At 38.0% G+C, this 21,790-nt stretch overlaps 2 protein-coding genes across 4 annotated transcripts in view; one reads left to right on the forward strand and one right to left on the reverse strand.

Moving 5' to 3' along the window:
- Positions 1 to 21,790, reverse strand: part of DOCK2 (dedicator of cytokinesis 2) — a 308,188-nt gene that overhangs the window by 172,734 nt on the left and 113,664 nt on the right. The window lies entirely within an intron of this gene.
- INSYN2B (inhibitory synaptic factor family member 2B) overlaps positions 1 to 21,790 on the forward strand; it is a 108,381-nt gene that overhangs the window by 76,481 nt on the left and 10,110 nt on the right. For all 3 annotated transcript variants that reach the window (XM_039353215.1, XM_039353232.1, XM_039353223.1), the window contains exon 3: positions 2,544 to 2,618. In XM_039353215.1, the coding sequence (XP_039209149.1) occupies positions 2,544 to 2,618 (75 nt within the window). The remainder of the gene's footprint in view (positions 1 to 2,543; positions 2,619 to 21,790) is intronic.

The raw sequence follows: 21,790 nt of genomic DNA on the forward strand, positions 1-21,790 counted from the left end.
CAATATACTCATTCTTTAAGAATTAATGCTTTGTCCCCAATGTATTCTTGGAATTCTCATCTGTTGTTTTATGAATAAAGGAAGCATTTATTTACTGAACTAGTTTTCCCTTAGTGCTGAATATGTGTATATGCATTTTTGTTCATCTGCATGTGCATAATAATTATAGAACAACACAAAGGGGAAGGGAGAAACCACCAAAATATAACACAACAGAGACAGACAAACAGACAGACAATCTTCAGCACAGTTAACAGTTTATTTTAATGTGCTATAGATTTCTGCTTCCTTAATTAGGTATTCAAGAGACAGTTTGATGCAGTGGTGAAGCCTTCAGACTAGAAACTGGGAGACTGTGCTTCTAGTTCTGTCTGCCTTAGACACAAAATTAGCAGGCCAATGTCAGGCCAATCACCCTCTCTCAGCTCTAGGAAGTAGGCAGTGGCAAACTACTTCTGAAATCTCGCCCAAAAAATTATATAAACTAATTCAGCCAGTCTCCAGAAGTCAACACTGATTCAAAGACATGTGTGGGTCTCTCTCTCACATTCATACACACACAAACACGCACACAAAGAGACATACATACATTCTCTTGGAGTCTTTTTAACAATGTTATAGCAGTGTAATCCAAAAGTATTACAAGAGGACCAGCAGACCTTGACCAGTGTGCCAAAAATGAAGCAGGGTCATATTTAATTAGCACATGGACAGTAGTTCATTAGGAAATTCTAGGATTTAAATTAGTTTGGGAAATAACACTTTTTTAAAAAAAAAAAAACCTCAGAAGGCAATGGCAGACAAATTCTGTTTTGTCGCAAGGAAAACAACACATACCTGTCCAGTAGTTACAAAGAGTAAAGCTCAACACTTTGGTTTCTTGAAAACTTTTATGGTAGCACAATGTAATTGTATTAGAAAAGGAGTAAGATGAGTTCCTCAGAAAGCAATCAAGAATTCATTTGAGGCTGAACAATCAGTCAACAACTCCTGGTTGATTATTATTCTTCAGGTAGAGAATCTCACTAAAGTTGCACATGGAGGTCATTTTTTTTGTAAAGAGGTCCAAGTTACTGCCTTTCTCCCTTGATGATTCCTGATCTTGATGGATGGATGCCAAGCTAAGCCTTGATTATTCCCTAAAATTATTTTGATTAGAATTGGATTGTAACAATATGGTCCACTAGCAGCAAATATATTACTAAAATAAAAATATTTGGGGACCATGTGCCATCTTGAAAAAGTTTAAAATGCCAGAATAAAAACTGTATGAATTAGAAAGATTATGGTGCAGAAAAGGATACAGTAAATGCAGAAACAGAAAAAAAAACCTGTGGACCTTTAGAATTCCCCCTAGTGGGTTTTTTTTTTTAAATTGTCATGGTTAATCTGTGCTTCATATAAATTTCAAGACCTGTTTTTAGCCAGACATATATGCAGACATTCACAGTCATAATGTCTACTGAGAGTTGTGCTGAGCAAATACCTTTAGAGAACTAGCCACTTTTCAAAGCTGTCAGTCTAAATCAGGGGTTCTCAACCTTGGCAACTTTAAGACTTGTGGACTTCAACTCCCAGAATTCCTCAGCCAGCAAAGCTGAGGAATTCTGGGAGTTGAAGTCCACAAGTCTTAAAGTTGCCAAGGTTGAGAACCCCTGCTCTAAATCACTTGATGAGCAAGAATGAATAATAGACAAATTAGTGAATAATTGCATTTATGCTTGAAGCATCTCAAGGGTTTCTATAAAAACCTAACAAAAGAAGTTACCAACAGATGACAAATGCATAATATTTGCCCCACTTTATTCCAGTAATTACAGGTGATTCTCAACTTACAACCACAACTGAGCCCAAAATTTTGATTGCTAAGCAAGACGCTTCTTAAGGGAATTTTGCCCCATTTTGAGACCTTTCTTGCCACACTGGTTAAGTGTGGCAATTATTACGTTTGTATCACAGTTAAGTGAATCTAGCTTCCCCATTAACTTTGCTTGTCAAAAGATCGCAAAAGGTGATCACATAACCCCAGGACACTACAACTGTCATGAATATGGGTCAGTTGCCAAGCATTTGAATTTTGATCACATGACCACACGAATGCTGCAACAGTCATAAGTGTGAAAACGGGCATGTCACTTTTTTTCAATGCCATTATAACTTCCAACAGTCACTAAATGAACTTTTGTAAGTCTAAGGCTATCTGCATTATAAAAAGATAATGTATCATTGATTCATTCCCAGCTCTTGCCCATCAGATGTCTTTTAAAAGTAGGTCAAGACTTTTTCCATGTCAGTGAATCTGAATCCCTGGCAAATGATAATAATAATCCAATGCAGACTTTCTTGGAAGGATATCCATTCCCAATACTTTTGTGATCTTATTCCCATCAGAATTAAATTGCAATTAATCTTTGCCAAATTAAAACCAAAATCGTTATAGTAAATTTAATATTTATAGAAGAAAGTGACCATAGAACATCTAGGAAATAAATGTAGAGTTGCCGATTTTATAAATAAATCATAGCAGCTATTGTTTATTGCAGACGGAATTTCTATCGCACTGGCCAAGATCTCAACAATTGCAGCACTTGCCAGAACACCGCATGTATCATTTACAGGTACTTCCTAACAATGGGTAATTGTATATATCTGTTTCAAGATGCTCTATTATTAAGTATTCCATTCACGGGTATTGTGCTACTATCCTAAAGGGAGCAAATGATGCAATCTGATTGTGGCTGAAGCCAATGATTAAGTACCATTGATTTCACATAATTATAGTGTGGACTAAACTTAGGGGAAAAGAAACAGAAAAAAACCTTATTATAAGACATTTTTAAGAAGGAACTGCTGATTTAAAACATTAAGGGAAACATTCAAACCATTTCATAAAAATAATATTTTTGGACTACACTTGGTAGAACAAAATAATAGTGTAGAATTAGTTTAGTTCCACTAATGACTTGTTTGACTCTTCTTTAGCAAGTCGAGGAGTTATTAAAACTGTATTTCCTTAACTATGGGCTTGATAATAAAGGCATAGTTGGCTTGGTTGCACTAAGTCATAACCATCCAACTTTTAGTTTGTTCATGCTTTATGAACCTAGCCACTTAGCAATTTAAAGCTCTGTACATCTCAGGCAACCAAAGCCTCTGTTTTGCTCTATTTAGTATTAGAACATGCACAGTTGAAGAATGTATAATTGGAATATTTTCAGACTAGAGAGAACCTTGTCTTTGCTCCTTTTCTTTCCTTCATGTAAGACTCAGGTCATATAATCTTGGCATCTAAAAATATTGGATTTTGCCACCACAGAAACATGCCTTATTTGTACTTTTGGGGATTATGGCAGTGGTGGGATTCAGATATGTGAACAACTGGTTTTCTTGAAAATCCACAATTTGACAATTCTTGATAAAAGCACAGTTGGCTTAGTGAAGCCAAACCATCTGTGCCTTTCACAAAATTTCAAACATTGTTAAGGAAATTAATGGAATAAAGGGCAGGTCTACTCATATATCAATAAGTAGTTAAAACTGAAAAGAAAGAAAATAATTATGCAAATAAATTGATAGTTACTGATTAGACACTGTTGAAAAGAAAGCAGATTATATGGAAATTTAAAGTAAGGCAAAGTAAAGTCTAGCCCAAAATTAACTGTATGATCAGTTTAATGATATATGATGCTAAAAACACAGCAAATTTTTCAGGTGAGTTACATTAACTAAACTAGCCTTCCACAATTAGGCTGAATGGCAGTCCAGTCCAAAAAAATTGAAGTGCATCAAAGCTCATTAAACTGTCAAGCAGATTTAGCATAATAAAAATTGGTATGTCTTATAATACTATCTAGGGTTCCTTTGGTCTGTAGTCTCCAATTAAATTAAAAAGATATTCTTTCATGTTTATTTAGGAGAATTTAAGAGAGACCACTTTCTATCTTGGATGGTTTACAGGATTAAAGTCAATAAAAATAAAAGATTACTGAACTTTTAAAAATGAAACAATACTGAAAGGGGAAATTGATCCCACACTCTCCTAGCCATTTCCGTTTGCTAGGGCAGGTGAGTTGCTGAGTGTGGGAAATGATGAATTCTTCTTTAAAGGAAGGCTAGTTGCCTCGAAAAAAGCTTGTTAAAATCCAGCTTATCCAGAAAATAATGATGGTGTTATTTGTGATTGTTAGCTGTGATTATTTTCTCTGAAATACTTTTTATGATGTAGTATCTTTGGGAAAGATACTACATCATAAGCACAAGTGATAATCTGTAAGTATAAATAATATTTCTAGTCTTAAAAAATGATGGTCACACAAGAGAAATAACAGAGACATAGTCAATTTTTTTATTGTTCTTCTTATGAATGTCTTTCAAGTGATAAAAATGCACTATAAATTTAGGGGGACATGCTGAAGTCCTACTCCATCCCCTAAGGAAGATATCAGTGTAATAGGGTAAATTTATTTGAATTCTTAGTATGAAATTGTGAGATTAGGACTGCAGTGTTGTGTATTTAAGTTAAGTAGTAGCATGTACAAGACTGAGCTCATCATTGTGCTGCAAGCTCCTCCCTTTTTGAGGTCTGAGAGCAACATTGGGATGTATATAGAAAAGGGGTGGGACTCGAACAGCAACACCATTACTTTCATTAGTCTGACTCTGTCTTTGCCTCTATATGCGTGATGTGAGAACTGATTTATGAGCTATTTCTCAAATTTAGCCATTCTACATAAGATGTTTCTTTGCTTGGTTTTCAGATGGCCATTTTTAAATGTACCACCATCACAATAGAGAGCTTGCTTTGCTTTGATATCTAAATTAATACCTTAATTGCAATATAAGATGCATCTTAAGGAAGCATGCATATTGTGAAACAGCTATTTATTCATAATTATTCCATGGTTAAATTTTGTTCAGTTACCTGATTCTTAAATTAATATGAATGCAGGAACAAACCACTTGAGCAAATAATTCACTGATCATCAAAAATCAGGTTGATAAGTGAAACCCCTTTTTGATAGAAAATGTTCTGTATTAGGAAAGAGAGAAAAACTATCAACCTGCATGTTGAATCCTACTTTTCCAAAACAACTCCATTGGTTATTACTATTCTAAGGCAATAAGCATCACCTGATCCCCTATCTTTTCATGCTAATCTCACATTTCCTTTAGAAGAAAATGATCAACACAGAAATGAAATAAATGAGAATAAGAATCTTACACATGTTTTATATAGCAATAGCATTTAAACTTATATACCACTTCATAGTGCTTTACAGCCCTCTCTAAGCAGTTTACAAAGTCAGCATATTGGCACCCAACAATCTGGGTCCTCATTTTACCTACCTCGGAAGGATGGAAGGCTGTGTAAATCTTGAGCACTCCTGGCAGTGAGTTAGCCTGCAATACTACATTCTAACCACTGTGCCACCTTCCTTCAAGTTGGATATTTTTCTTTTCACAACCTTCTTGAAATGTAGACTTACCTATCGTAAGAGTTGGGCAGTATGTTTATGAACTAAAATTGGACAAATGCATACCCTAAATCGAGGCAGGAATGAAATAAATTTAGTTTGTACTTTAATACAAATGTACCATGTAGGCCATTCGCAAAGGAATTCACAAATCAAAATAGATTTATTCCTCAGAGTACCTAGGAGGCAGAAAAGGATAGTAGAAATCATTCCCTTCCATTATTGACAGGAAGAATAAGAAACTCTTAATTTTATTTAGCTGTATATATATATATAGATATAAATGCTATAAAATTTCATAGAATTCCAGGTTAAATGTTCCTCATGTTTAGATACTCCATGTATTCACAGAGGAAATTCATAGTCGCATAAATAGACAGAATGTTACATTTACAAACCAAATTTCATGGAAACAGCTGAAAGGCACACATAATTTACAATACAAGAGTCCCTGAGCAGGAGTCTTAGCATAATATCTAGTTCAAGCACAACCATAAACTACTTGGCTATAAATTGGCAGCTGGACTTACAGACAGAGTAGCATATTAATTTATAATATTTCATTCTTGATTGTTCAGAAGTACCAATATAGCTATCTTCAGGCAATCAGGAGTTTTCCTAATCAGGAACAATATATTGTTATGATTATCTTTATAAAAAGTGTAAGGATGGAGTGTTTCATTGCCACCTGAGCCACACGGACAGCTTCTATTACTTTAAGAGATATTTTTGAATCTGCCTTTCAGTACTCCTGAAAGAAGAATATTAAATATTATGGCTTTTCCGGCAGGCCTGGGGTTTATAAAACCTGATCCCTGGATGACTGTCTTTGCATTGTTTGTTTTGTTATGTTTTATGTGTTTTTTTATTGTTAGCCGCCCAGAGTCCTTCGGGAGTGGGGCGGCTTATAAATTTTAAAAATAAATAAATAAATCGGATGAGTTTAAATGCCCTGAGGTATCTGGGGAAAACTGAGCTCCTCAAGGTACTTTGCTGGCTTGGAATAACATGATAGACAATATTGTGGGGTAGAAACTAATGTCCGTGTGGTTAACATCTATCAGTTTGGGCTTTAATAGACCCCTTTGCCTACTCAGAACCCAGTTCTTTCAAGAGAACTCACATTGAAGCATTTTTTAAAAAAATCTCACATTTGCATTACATGTGGATGTAAAACTGTCAGCAAGCACAGAAGTAACTAGGTTCTATTGAAGCAAAATCATCTTCAGTTGCATAAGTTGCAGATCCTACACCATGTAAAATTTCACCCAGGAATCCTGCTTGAGGACAGATGAAAGCACATTTAATGACAGAGCAATTGACCCAATATGGCTTTACGATCACAAGTGGATGATAGCTATCTACTTAGGTGGCATAGCCACAAGATTACTGGTTTCATTTCCCCTGAAAGGCTTCAGAACATTTTCATACAGCCCACACAACTGTCCTCACTGTTGTCATCCCTGTCACACAAAGGATTCATGATTTGACCAATGGGGGAGTGCATATATTAGCATTCAGCACATGACATGCCTCATTGTGTGTGTTTGCTGCCAGAAAAAGGTGTTTCTGTGTTCGTGTTCAATCCTCTGAAATGGTGACAAAACATCATGATGTTTTAATTTCAGAGGAAGGAGAAATATTGAGGACATGGAAAAAGGTTCCTGACAATGGGAACCATTCCTATGGTACAGGAATACATAGTGTAGGTTGGTTCTTGCAGAATTTTCTACATTGCCATAGCAGAGTTAAATGTTTTACTCAGTGCTTTTTTTCTAAAAAAAAAAAAAAAAAGTGCTGGAACTCACACATATCATACAACCCTGGTTTTACTGACTCAGTTTAGAATACAAATAGATCTTTGGTGCCAACCCTGGATCAGTATGATGTCAGATGTGAAAATCTTTCTTTTTCTTCCTTCCTTCCTTCCTTCCTTCCTTCCTTCCTTCCTTCCTTCTTTCTTTCCTTCCTTCCTTCCTTTCTTTTTCATATGGCCACATATCTTAGGCAACTAACATTGCTTAATACAATTTAAAATATAAATAATAAATTCAGAATACAAAATACAAAAGCTAAAGCATCTCACCAATTAACCTCATCATCAGACTTGCCTATATCAGGGTCTACAAATAAACTGTTTTTATCTGAAAGGTTTTTATAGCCTTCCAAAAGAACAACAAACTCGGTGCCACCTAGATCTCCACAGGGAGACTAATCATAGGGCAGGCACCCCAACAAAGAAGGCAGGTGTTCTGGGTCCCACAAAAGGCAATAACCAAAACATCTGTCAAATCTATATCAAGCAGAAAGGAACAAGTGGAAACAGGTGATTCACAAGTAACCTTGTCTTATATATGGCATTAAAGATGAGAACTATCAACTTTAGCTACACAAGGAGGTGTTACATGATTCACTCTGGTTTACTCAATATTATATGTGCTGTTGCATTCTGGACCAGCTGAAGCTCCCAAACACTTTTCAAAGGCAGCCCCATGCATTGCAGTAATCCTGACAAAAAGTGACTAAAATGTAATTGGTGCCCAATATGGCTCTCCTAGTCACAATGGTCTCTCAATTGCAGAGCAGGAATGATGTGTTCAGAATGTGGTGTCTTGGGAAGTATCACCCTATCTAAAGTTATCAAAGGAACTGATCCAAAGCTAGTTGGCTTCAAGCCCAGAGTCACTTATTTGGGTTAATTTGCAACCTGTTCATCCTCATACAGACACTTGCAGCTTCCAGGCACTGGATAAACATGTGTACAGTATCATTTGTACAGTCTGGGACAGACATGTACAACTGGATATATCAGCATACTGATGATAGTTCACTTTGTACTAATTATGACTTCACCCAGCAGCTTCATGTAGATCAGTGGTTCTCAACCTTTTTAATGCCACGACCCCCAACTGGTCATAAGTCAAGGACTACTCAACCGGTCGTAAGTCGAGGACTATTCAGCTGGTGCAGCACCGTTTGCAGAATAGGACCTTTGGCGGGCTCAGCAGGGCAGAGACAGCCTGGACAATTCCTATTGGCTTTTGAAAGCCAATAGAATTAGACTCTATTCAAGAGAGTCTATTCTATTGGCTTTCAAAAGCCAATAGAATAAAAGGGAGTAGCACAGCCAAGAAAAAGGGGGAAAAATGGCGGACTGCGTTGAGAACCACTGATGTAGATGCTAAATTGGAGTGAAGAGAAAGACAAACCCTGAAACCACCCCACCCCCAACACATCAGCAATCTAGTATTCCTGCACAACACTGGTTAGAAATGGTTTCAAGGAAGGAGGAAAACCACTTGTAAAACTGTGCCTCCAATTCCCAATCCTATACACTGGTCCAGAAGGATATCAGGCTCCAATAATTCTGTAATATCATTTAATCCAATGGTATTAAATGCCAATGAAAATTCCAGGAAGGTCATACCAACCCCTCCAACATTCATCCATAACCACAAGCAATCCTGTCTCAATGCTACAACCATCTGAAACCAGAATGCAAAATGTCCAAATAATCTATTTCCTTCATACTGTATACCTTTGAAGCTGGGAACCATCCATCCTTTCAACAACCTTCATTGTAAAAAGGAAGATTGGGATCTGGGCAAAATTTTCCCAAAAATATTAAATCCAAGCATAATTTCTTCAAGAGTAACTGTCAGAATCCAATTATATTTTATCTTTAATTATCAAACATAGAAAATCCCAATTCTGCCTTCTCTGGATTCTGCCATAAGAGGGAGAGAAGGGGGAGAACAAAGGGGCTTTATGGCCCTCACTTCCTTCAGTAGACTTCTAAGGAGCTGAATGTGTTTATTGCAACCTCAAAGAGTTTGAACCTTACCATAACAAAGGGGACTATTTACCTTTCATGTAGTTTATCTGAAGTCTCCATCCAGACGGAAGAAAGGAGTAAAGGGGTGGATTTGTGATGCCTGAAACTATCACTGGAAGGGGGGTGATTGGGTGGGACTACTGGGGAACCCCTTAAAACCTTGAATGGGAGAGCTTGGACCCCAAGTCCTGTCTAGCACGCCTGCAACCACTTCTTCTTCATAAAGGATTCCTGTTGGAAGAATGATTCCAAGAGTTCTGTCTTCTTAAGATGCAAAGTGGGGTGGGTCCTTACATTAGACAGGACTTGCAAAATTAATCCACCTGGAAGGGAGACCCTTGCCGGGGGATTTTGCAAAAATTTACCATGTCAGACAATGGATCAAGAGAGGGGGAAAACTCCCTGGAAAGAGAGCCGCTGACCAAATTGGAACCTCGTCAGACGTTGGGATCCGAGAGGTCAGATTCCTCAGGAGAAGAAGTGGTGGAGACACGGGACCACAAGCCTCACTGGTCAATGGGCGTTGGAAAGAAAAGTGAGCGGGGAAAGGAATCAAGAAAGGTGACCCTGAGACGGGGGACCAAGCAACCAGAATGGAAGCAGGAGATGGAGAAATCCCTGCACACAAGTGAAGAGGGAGGAAGCTGGGCACCGTACTCAGACTGGATCCTAGAGAAAGCTATTGACCTGATGAAGAGAACTCTCAGCTCCCTAGAAGAGGAGAATCCTGAGCCCTACGGCCGCCCCAGCTCCTGGAGCCGCAAAGGGAGAGTCACCGAGGGGGACGTGGAACCTGCAACCCCGGGGACATCTACTGATCCAGTAGCCCCCACCCCCTACCGGACCACAGATGGCAATCTGGACGGAAGACACTACCACCCACAACGGAGGCACCGATCCATTCCAAGACGTCCACCGTTGGAGGTGAAATTCAAAGGGGAGCCAACACGCTTGGGTTTTTCCTAACCCAAGTCCTCAGCTACATGGAGGAATACGGGCAGGACATTCCCAGCGACAAAGCCCGCATCCAGATCGTGCAATCTGCCCTGGATGGACCGGCTGCAGATTGGGTGGTGAACTTGCATGACTCCAATGCCCCAGAACTCATTAACTTCAACTGTTTCATGTCCTCTCTGAGAAGACAATTTGAAGACCCCCTGGCTGATCGCAAAGCCCGTGAAAGGATAAAAATGATGAGGCAAGGCAAACGCCCGGTGGCTGAATATACACAAGAATTCCGGGACATTGCCAGCAAATTGAATTGGCCAGAAGACATCCTCCTTAGCCATTTCAAAGACGGACTAAACTATGATCTATATGATGCTTGCCTGCCCCGAGGGGACCCACATCGACTTGAGGAATGGTACGTCTTGGCAGAGGAAGCAGAGATCGACATATTGAAGAGGCACCACCGAGGAAAACAATGAAGCCGCCCCCCGCCTGAGCTGACACACAAACCGGTGAAATCATCGGCTACAGCCAAGAAGCAAATGGGGTGTTTCAAGTGCGGAAGAGAAGGGCATCGAGCTGTAGAATGCCGCTCAAAGGCCCCCCAGCACAACCCAGACAGATCCCCAATCAACAAATCTGGAAAGCCTTCAGCTAAGCCAAAAGAAACGGCTATGAGAATGATGGAAATTGCAGAACCCCCCACTTCTGCTCACCAAGGGGAAAGAACTCCAGCCTACACCACAGGGCCGGTGGATGCCTCAGATGACAGCTCGGAGGGCGAAACCCTGGTAAGTGGATGCATCACACCCATCTTCAAAACAGTGACTATATTAATCCCCCCCCATGCCCGAAGCTCTGAAGGTGAAAGCCTTAATAGACTCTGGCTGCACCCGCTGCCTCATTAGCCCAATACTAGTGGGGAATCTGGGCATCCCATCCAGGAGACTGGAACAACCAATCTCATTTGGCCAGTTAGATGGATCCATAGCAGGGGGGGTGCCAGCTACCCTAGCCACTCTACCAATACACCTCTCCCTGGGCAAACATGAAGAGGACATAACGCTTGTGGTGACCCAAGGTATGGAATGCCCAATGATTCTAGGGATAGAATGGTTGAAAAAATGGAACCCCTGGGTAAATTGGAGGATGACAGAAATCAAATTCCCGAAGGGGGACCCTATGGACTTAAAACCCCAAGGGAGGCTACCACAATCAAGAATAGAAAAAGCATCCATAGGAGAGGAAAAAAGATTAACAGAAATACCAGAGGAATATAGAGACCTTGCTGAAGTCTTCAGTGAGGAGAGGGCGAATGAGTTCCCCCCCCACCGACCCACAGACTGTACCATTGAATTCAAGCCTGGGGCAAAACTCCCGAAGCCCAGATTATACTCCATGAACCCAAAGGAGAAGGAGGAAATGGAAAGATTTATTAAAAAAAAAACCTAGAGAGAGATTTCATTGAGCCAGCCAAGCCTAAAGTGGCTGCCCCGGTCCTTTTTAGAGAGAAGAAGGATGGCTCTTTACATTTATGCGTGGATTATAGGGCCCTGAATAGAATCAGTGAAAGCAACCTATACCCTCTGCCCCTCATGAAAGACATGCTGTCACACCTATCGAAAGGGAAAATTTTTTCTAAACTAGACCTAAGGGAAGCTTACTATCACGTGAGAATTAAGGAGGGGGACGAATGGAAGACTGCATTTAACTGCCCCATGGGGTGCTATCAATTCAAAGTCTTGCCATTTGGATTACAAGGGGGCCCTGCAGTCTTTATGCAATTAATCAATGACGTTCTAAGGGAGCACCTGTTTAAGGGGGTCCTTGTTTACTTGGACGACATTCTTATCTTTACTGAAACAAAAGAGGAACACGTCAACCTTGTCAGAGCAGTTTTAAAAAAGCTGCGAGCCACCCACCTATATGCCAAACTCTCAAAGTGCGAATTCCACCAGGAAAGGATAGATTACCTAGGTTATCGCATATCCCCACAGGGCATTGAAATGGACCCAGAAAAGGTCAAAGCAGTATTAGATTGGGCACCACCCCGCACAAGAAAGCAACTACAAAGTTTCCTGGGCTTTGCAAACTTTTACCGCCAATTCATCCCCTCATTTGCCCAGATAGCCTTGCCCCTCACTAACTTACTAAAAACGAAGGGAGCATCCTCAGTAAAACCTAGCCAGCCACTAACATGGACAATGGAGTGCCAAGCAGCGTTTGAGAGACTAAAGAGACTTTTTTCTGCCGAACCAGTACTAAGGCACCCAGACATGGACAAGCCCTTCGTAATACAGGCAGATGCAAGTGATGTGGCAGTGGGGGCTGTGCTATTACAAGAAAATGATGATGGAGTATTGCAACCCTGTGCATATACATCCAAGAAACTCACGGAAACAGAACAGCGCTGGCCCGTATGGGAGAAGGAGGCTTATGGGATATGTTGGGCATTACTCACGTGGCGACAGTTCCTGGAAGGCAACAAAATCCCCTTCCAGGTGTGGACCGATCACAAAAATTTAGAAGCCCTGAAAACGTCCAGGAAACTCAATCCCAAACAAGCCCGCTGGTCTCAGCATTTTCACCAGTTCCAGTTTAAGCTCAAACATTTACCAGGGAGAAAGAACTTCCTGGCAGATGCTCTATCTCGCATGCCTCAATATAACAGCGCACGAACCACAGACTCTAGACCAATAATGGCAGAGTCACAACTGGCAGCACCAGTAACCACAAGAACCCAAGCCAAATTAAAATCACAACTGGACAGCCAAACTGGAATTGAATTCAGAAAAAGTTTGGAAACAGATGAATGGTTCCAGAAAAACAAAAATGTGTGCACAATGAGAGACGGGTTGCCTTGGGTAGGGGAAAAGTTATATATACCAACAACCCAAAGAATCACGTTCATGCAGCTTTGCCATGACACAAAATCAGCAGGGCATTTTGGATTTGTAAAAACTTTACACTTAATTAAACGGCAATTTTGGTGGCCATCAATAAAAAAGGACATAGAAAGTTATGTTGCCAGCTGCCCAACCTGTGCATCGGCAAAGAGGTTGCAAGGGAAATCGCCAGGGCTATTACAACCAGTGGCAAGTCCCTCAGCCCCCTGGAGGGAAATAGCCATGGATTTTATAGTGGAATTGCCAGAAAGCAATGGGAATACTGTTATCTGGACAGTCACGGACTTGTTTTCCAAACAGGTGCACTTTATCCCTTGCCAAAAGATTCCCACTGCAAAGGCCTTAGCAAACTTTTCATCCAGCACATTTACAGATTGCACGGGGCACCCCAACGCATCATCTCTGATAGGGGAGTGCAATTTACGTCTGCATTTTGGAAGGAATTTTTATCCCTGTTAGGGACCACTCAGGGACTGACATCTAGTCATCACCCTCAGACAGATGGACAAACGGAACGGTGTCATTCAGTACTTGAGCAATATTTGAGATGTTTTTTAAATTTCCAACAGAGTGATTGGACAGACTTACTTCCTTTTGCAGAAGTTGCCTACAATAATGCAGTCCACTCCAGCACAGGCTACACTCCTTTTCAAATAGCCAATGGTCAAAGTTTCAACCCTATGCCAGAGTTAACCCCAAACGAACCAACGATCCCTTCACTGAAAGAATGGATGGAAAATCTACAAAACACCTGGCCAATAGTTAGAAAAGCACTAGATGAAGCTAGGCAGGCATACAAAGCACAAGCCGATAAAAAAAGGGTTGAGCCTACACCATTCATTATAGGAGAAATGGTGTACTTATCTACAAAATACCTAAAGTCCCTACAGCCCTGTAAAAAACTTGGACCAAAATACATAGGACCTTTTCCAATTAAAAGAATCATAAATCCAGTAACAGTAGAATTAGAATTACCCAAAAATCTCAGGCAAATACACCCAATTTTTCATTGCAGCTTGCTGAAAAGAGAGCATCAGTCACCTCTACGGCCAAAAATCCCCCCCCCCACCTCCAATCATGGTGGAGGGCGAACAACACTTCGAAATAAAAGAGATCCTTGACTCTAGGAGATATCATGGAGCAACTCAGTACCTAGTTGCCTGGAAACACCTCCCTCCCTCACAAAACGAGTGGGTCCATAAACGTCATGTCAGAGCCCCGAAGCTATTGAAGAAGTTTCACACAGAGTACCCTAACAAGCCTGACTAAGTTTTATACCTGTTTTGTTTTCTTTCAGGTGGATCTCTCTTATTTTTAAGAGGGGCCGGATGTCAGAATCCAATTATATTTCATCTTTAATTATCAAACATAGAAAATCCCAATTCTGCCTTCTCTGGATTCTGCCATAAGAGGGAGAGAAGGGGGAGAACAAAGGGGCTTTATGGCCCTCACTTCCTTCAGTAGACTTCTAAGAAGCTGAATGTGTTTATTGCAACCTCAAAGAGTTTGAACCTTACCATAACAAAGGGGACTATTTACCTTTCATGTAGTTTATCTGAAGTCTCCATCCAGACGGAAGAAAGGAGTAAAGGGGTGGATTTGTGATGCCTGAAACTATCACTGGAAGGGGGGGGTGATTGGGTGGGACAACTGGGGAACCCCTTAAAACCTTGAATGGGAGAGCTTGGACCCCAAGTCCTGTCTAGCACGCCTGCAACCACTTCTTCTTAATAAAGGATTCCTGTTGGAAGAATTATTCCAAGAGTTCTGTCTTCTTAAGATGCAAAGTGGGGTGGGTCCTTACAGTAACAGTCCACTGCCGCTGTTTTATACTATTTATTCTCATCTGGTAATGGCTTTTGTTTCTGATTATAAATAAATCATTTTTTAAAGTTTTTCTGTTCATGCATGTATTGTGTATGGGCACACAAATGAGATTTTGTGCCACACAAACTAGGCCTTATAGAGGAATCATCTGTAAGTAAACTCTTTCAGAGAGAAAAAATGAATGACGTTTTATATTTAAGAGGAAAAAAATAAAATATACTGAAATAGACAAAGATAAAGTGCAGTGGCTGATAAAGGTCTGAAACTAAATGGTATAATGCTAAAGGTGAAAGGAAAGCTTTGAAGTTGAAAGCTATCACAGTTAACCCCTGGTTGAGAGTAAACAATGGATGCCATGCAAGCCATGTGGAAGAAAATAGCTCAGAATTTAAGAAGTAAATGGAATATATGCAGTGAAACAAAAATATATTAAAACATTGCATAAACATGAGGCATAAACATCTTGGAAGAAAAATATGTTAGGATAAAATGAGCAGCAAATAATTATAATAAACACATTGGAAGAAAATCAAAATCAGCTGCATAAAAATTCAGGATGCTATGAACCTTGGATTACTACTAAATGAGCCAAACACTTATCACTGAAGTGACATAAGTGAACTGGAAGTAATAAAATCAAAGACACTGTATTAAGTCTATGTATTATGCAATCATATATTAAATAGACAAGAAAAAATAGCTAACAAAAGCTATTGGTACTGGATTAAAACAAGGAAAAGAGCAGGAGCAATGAGTCCAAAATGACCCCAAATTGCACATCAGCTCTCAGTGATGATGTACATCCCCAGGCAGAGGTAAACATGGATAAGCTTTCCAGAATCAGGGGCTTTTAAAACCTATATTATTTATTCTTACTATGGTTGAGCCAAAGCATTTTCCCCCATCCAGATCCCCATAGACTTCAGGCACTGGGAAAGGATCCTGAAAATAGATTGGCCCACTGTTCTACACAATGATATCTGTGTTAAAGTACACCCTTACCTTATTTTCCATACACATATGATTTGTGAGCATGAAACAGACAAGCATGAAAGAAAAAATTCAGAGTATCCGTAACTTTATTTTATGGCCTGGCTGCTTGAAATTTGTTGTAATTGTCTAATTATCGATTCAGAATCTTCTAAGTCTCATGATTTTTTTCTCCTACTTTGTATAATGTCTGCATTCATTATATCTTTTTAGGCACATATTTGGTGTTGCTCAACTTTGATATTGAATTGATAAGACTATTGCAGAAATTATTCTGCATTCTTAATGTAATAATGAAATAGTGCTAGAGCCCATAATCACCACCACGCATTTCTTCCAGGCCAGAGAATTAACTTCATAAAACTGCTGGCTCTCTTTCAGAATGGTCAGACTGTGTTATATAAAGAGTATTCCAGAACATTCTTTAGCAGAACAGTAGTTCTGCATATACACATAACCATATATTTGCTGGACTAGTGGCATTAAAGATCAAGCATATAATTGCTATCTGAATTAGCCTTTTTTAGTTTCTAGTGTACACCGTATTATTAGACTGTGTCTAAATAAAGGTTGGAAGAATTTATATTTTGATTCACAGTCACTGTGAAGTATATCTCTTTAATGTTTTTTACAAAGTGAAGCTTGCTTTCCCTTTTCCTTAGAAAAGATAATTAAAATAAGCAGGGCTTTTTTTCTCATAGAACGCCCAGAATGGAGTTCCGGCACCTATTTTGGATGGAACCTTGTAGGGTAGGCAAGGCGGGTTGTATGAAGTGTGCGAGTTCAGGCACCTTTTTTTTTTTTTTTTTTACAAAAAAAGCACTGAAAATAAGTCTTGGTCTGTTCTAAGTCCATCAAATTTGTCCTCATGGTCCACTTAATCTTCCCCTTATTCACCTATTAGTCCCATCCCACTTCCAAAGTTTCTATTTTACTTCCCCAGTTTTCATTTTTAACTTTAAATGATTATTTGCACTAATATAATAAGAGCCGAGGTGGCGCAGCAGTTAGAGTGCAGTACTGCAGGCCACTTTAGCTGATTGTGTTCAGCAGGTCAGCGGTTCAAATCTCACCGGCTCAAGGTTGACTCAGCCTTCCATCCTTCCGGGGTAGGTAAAATGAGGACCCAGATTGTTGGGAGCAATGCAAATATATATATATACATTGCTTACTGGTGTACACCGCTTAGAGAGCGCTTGCACTTAAAGCGGTATATAAGTCTCATAAATAAATAAATAAATAAATAAATAAATAAATAAATAAATAATATATTATTCTCTTTGCTGAAGAGATAAACTGAAGTATTCTTTTCTGCAGCATGATTACCATTTTTCCTTGCCTACATGGGTAAAATAAATCTATGTAGTTTTTGAACTTGAATACTTATTTGAGCTAACAATTCCCCATTGCATACAATTTTGAATGAGAATTTAGCTGATTGCTCCATTTAGCAATTAAAAACAGCTATTTACAAATTAATGAAAAAAACTGCTAAACCTACTATGCAGAGGTCTCATCTCCATGGAAAGCTTCCTTGTTCTCATAGTAGTCACAAAAAATATGTAGCATTCTTTTTGCCTTCTTGATTTACTTTGTTATGGATTGCCATCATTCTCTTAACAACTATAGGTTATATCTTATCCCCCTTCCACAATTGTTTTGTAAGCCACAATGAAAAGAAATTACAATATCTGTCTAAAATATGTATATTTCTATCTGCAGCACTGGAAAGTATTTTTGCATTTTATCCCCACTCAACTTTGATGTTAAGTTTGTCAGAGTTACTTTACTCTGACAAACTTAACATCATGTAGGAAAGCTTTCTATGTTCACTTGCTGCTTTCTCTTTAAAATAAAAATCTATATTGGAAAAGCAGTAATGCTTCAAACTCTATCAACCCTGAAAATTAACCCAAGGCTTTTCCTGGTTCATTTGATGTCTTATTTATAGCATGGAAAATATTCTAGAGCAAAAACCAACTTTCATTAAAGTGATTGGTTCCTTCCCATCTGAGACTCCCTGTGATTTTAATTATCTTCTTTATTGTCCCCAACCATTTATATTGCTTCTCCTCATTAGGCTTACAGGTTATAAAGACAGTTGCTACCATTTAGGTCAATTTTAAATCATATGTTTAATGATTACTGGGGGAATTTGTGTTCTGTTGTGACAGCAGTTATTTAGTAATCCAAAAAGGTGATGCTGCAGGCTTCAGTCTGCAAATAATAAATAAACGTAGATTGTTAACTCTTTCCTCTGAAATAAATGCTTCAAAAAGGAGATCATCAAACTAGGAAGTTTTCGAAAGGAAGAAATTAAGAATGGATATTGATTACTTATACTTGTTTACAAAATATAATTAGAATAAACAAACATAATCAAAAATGTGTATAATAACACTATAACCCTAATTAATAAAGGTTAGCCAAACTGTCATACTGTGAAGATACATTGATAAGTCTCAATGTATCTTTGTGGTATGACAGTTTGGCCAGCCAACTTAATTATCTTAACTCAGACTTAATTATCTGAGTTTGGATTGCAAATAAAAGGCATATTAAGGGATGTTTCTTTCATGGAAAATCCTTAAGATAGTTTCTTTTTCTTTTCTTCAACTTTAGAATAGCCTCTCAAATACATTGATGACCTCATACATATACATAAAGAAGTTGATCAAATAGCAAAACTGGTGAAAGTTGTGAGATGGCATATTTATAGTTTAAGAGAAAGAACTGCTTCATTTAAATATATTTTTTGATAAATCAATCAAGGATGTCTGCAGGGTATGGTCAGAGAATCAAGAGGCTAGCCATGGAAGTCCAATACATATACAAATAAGCATGGCTTCCATCACATTGTTGCAATTGCCATCTTGACTTTTTCTCATTGTATACATCTCCTATAATGAATCATGGTTATTAAATTACTACAACAGTAGTCCCAAAAGATGGCAACTGAAGTAAAATATTCTATAACATGATTGAGAAAACCTTGCCTTATATTTTAAATGCTACTGCTGGCTACAATAACAAGCCTGTGATGTGGAATGTAGTCTGAATTCCTGGGAGGGAGGGCCTGCATTCCAGAAAGCAAAGAGGCAGCAAAGCTTGGAAAGTCTGGTAGAGAGGAAGAGGATTTGTTCCACTCTAGCAATTCTCAGAATATATCTGTGTTTGTCTGGGACAGAACAATCTGAAATTATGCAAATAGTTGCTTTAGTTTGGCACGATGTCTATTTATAAATGAGAAACAATAAAGGAAACTATTCAGAAGTAATTCATGTTTTTTAAATAGTTATTTATTATTATTTTAATAAATAAATAGTTAATTATTAATTATTATTAATGCTGCCCATCTCCTCTACGAGGTGAATCTTTTTCTTGGTTTCTGGGGAGCCTGACAAATCCAGAACTAGATGATCTAACAATCATAGGCGCTATTTTTTTCAAAAATTATAAAGAAGTCCTTCAGAATAAGTAATTGTTGTGCTTCTATGTGTATTGCATAGATTAAGCTGGTAATTTGGGGAGTAGGAAACAAATCTTAGCAATAAGTAAACATACCCAGAATTTCATCTGAATCCTACAAAAATAATTAATTATCTCTTTATTATTTAACTTTTGATTGATGTTAATATGATTCATCTAGTTAAATTCTCTCTATACCATTTTGAAATTACAAGGTCACAATGTTTCCATAGAAACAAAACCAGCATATAGTTTTCTGTTGAATCACATTAATGAAAAGAGAAGGAAAATACCCTTAAGACTTGCAATTATGCTTACTATAAACATAAGGGAGAATTTGCCATCTAATTAGCTTCAGAGGGGCAGCAAGTAAGAATTGTTAAGGATGCCTTAATGTAAGATTTGAAGGAAGCGGAAAAGTAGGCTTGGGCAAATTTTTAATTAAGAATTTGTACTTAGTGTGTGTATGTGTTTTTCTGTGGATATTTAATAGCCAGCAGTATTCAAATTACATTAACCCAATAAATATACAGAGGGAAGGCATGCTTAGTTAAGATTAAAACAAATGCAAATACAAAAAGAGATCATTTTTCTGAAATTTACAAGTTTTTAATTACCTCAAAGTGAAAATTTAATTCACTATTTCTCAGATTTCTAAGTCCTAAATTAAATTGTGGGGTCACATTGCTTTTCTATCAAAAAAAACCAGTAGTAACAATCTAAATTTCACAACCACATGCAGCCTCAATTTTGCAGCTCGTGGAGCCACATAGACAAAAATTAATGGTATAATATCCTGTCATTTTTCAGGACGAAACTAAAGAAAACAGATTCTGTATACTCTCTAAAAGAGTTCTCCAAAAGCCTAGGGTGGGGGAAATCAAAACTCCTGGTACTCCCCATGTTTGCAGCATAACTCAGCCACTATAGTCCTCCCCTTTACTATATTAAGTATGGTCCCTGACATTATCCACCACTGTAATAAAATGTAAGGGTGTGTGAAGTAGCGTAAAAATCATAATTCACTACACTCAAGGCTTTTAAAAGTCAAGGTTCTGTTCTCCATGTTGGCCCAACAACTTTCTCTAACAAAAAAACATATAGCAACATTTCTTATTCTAGCTGGTGAATCTGAAGATTTTTTTTTCCAAATGCTCCTTCTGCACCCTTTGATCTGGACCCTGACTGAAGAATTCAAATCAATAAGCAAAATTAAAATGGTTTGAGGAGGGAAAAAAAAGAGATGCACTGGGATATCATTTATCTATAGAACTAAGGTCCATCCTTACCTAGTTCAGAAGCAATGTATGAATATTGATCGATCTATCTATCTATCTATCTATCTATCTATCTATCTATCTATCTATCTATCTATCTATCTATCTTAGTTAAGTGAGATACAAACTGATTTATTTCCATCATTTATACATTACTAATCAAATATAGATGTAAGAACATTGGATTGGTTAAATATATATAGCACTCTGTATAATGAATTCAGCCTCATTGTTTATGAACTTGATAAAATTTACATAGATATTCCAGAGCATATCATTTTATTGTTATCATGGTGACACATTTTAGGCATTTGTGCATATCTTTGCCTAATATACACACTTTTGTCCAAATTAGCTTTTTAGTCTTACCATTTCTACATGAATTTTAAATCTGGGTTTCAGCTTTTTGAATTCTAGTATATATTGCAATTTGAATGTTCATATATATTCAGAAAATTCTATATTTATTACTTTAACAGTCTTGTGTGATGAATTTCTCAGCAGACCTAATGCACAGTGGATAACAAACTCAGTTGATTCATAGAGAAATATTCTTTTGTAGTATGTCTAAGGTATAGGGAAGATGGACAGTATTTAATATTTATTTGTTATGTATATGAAGGGGTGTGGGTATGTACATATGTTGTATATAGTATGTTTAGGTGTGTGTCATGTATGTGTTTCACTTTGAGAGCGGGAAACTCAAAGTTGTGCCCACAGTAAAAAAATGACAATAAAGGTTATCTTATCTTATGTAAAAAGAAATTAGGCAGAGAAGATGTGTCAAGAATAAGAGCAAAATAGAATTTGATTTTCTCTGCATCAAATGATTAAATATGCTGGACTATGTACTATCATATTAGAATTTGGTGAATAATTTTTGGAGGCTTTCAAAATCAGAATTCCAAAATATTTTGCCTTTGTTCATGCTGTTCTGATTTTTTTAACTGCATCATTCAAGCCTAGTACCCAACACTGTTATTTCATCAAGAGAAAGGCCTGATTCCTGTTCTTATTTGGGACTCTTTTGTCCCAACATTCCAACATATCAGACTAGCAATATGA

This window comes from Crotalus tigris, unplaced genomic scaffold (genome assembly GCF_016545835.1).
Source record: "Crotalus tigris isolate CLP2741 ecotype Arizona unplaced genomic scaffold, ASM1654583v1 scf7180000017568.12009008, whole genome shotgun sequence".
Taxonomy (NCBI): Eukaryota; Metazoa; Chordata; class Lepidosauria; order Squamata; family Viperidae; genus Crotalus; species Crotalus tigris.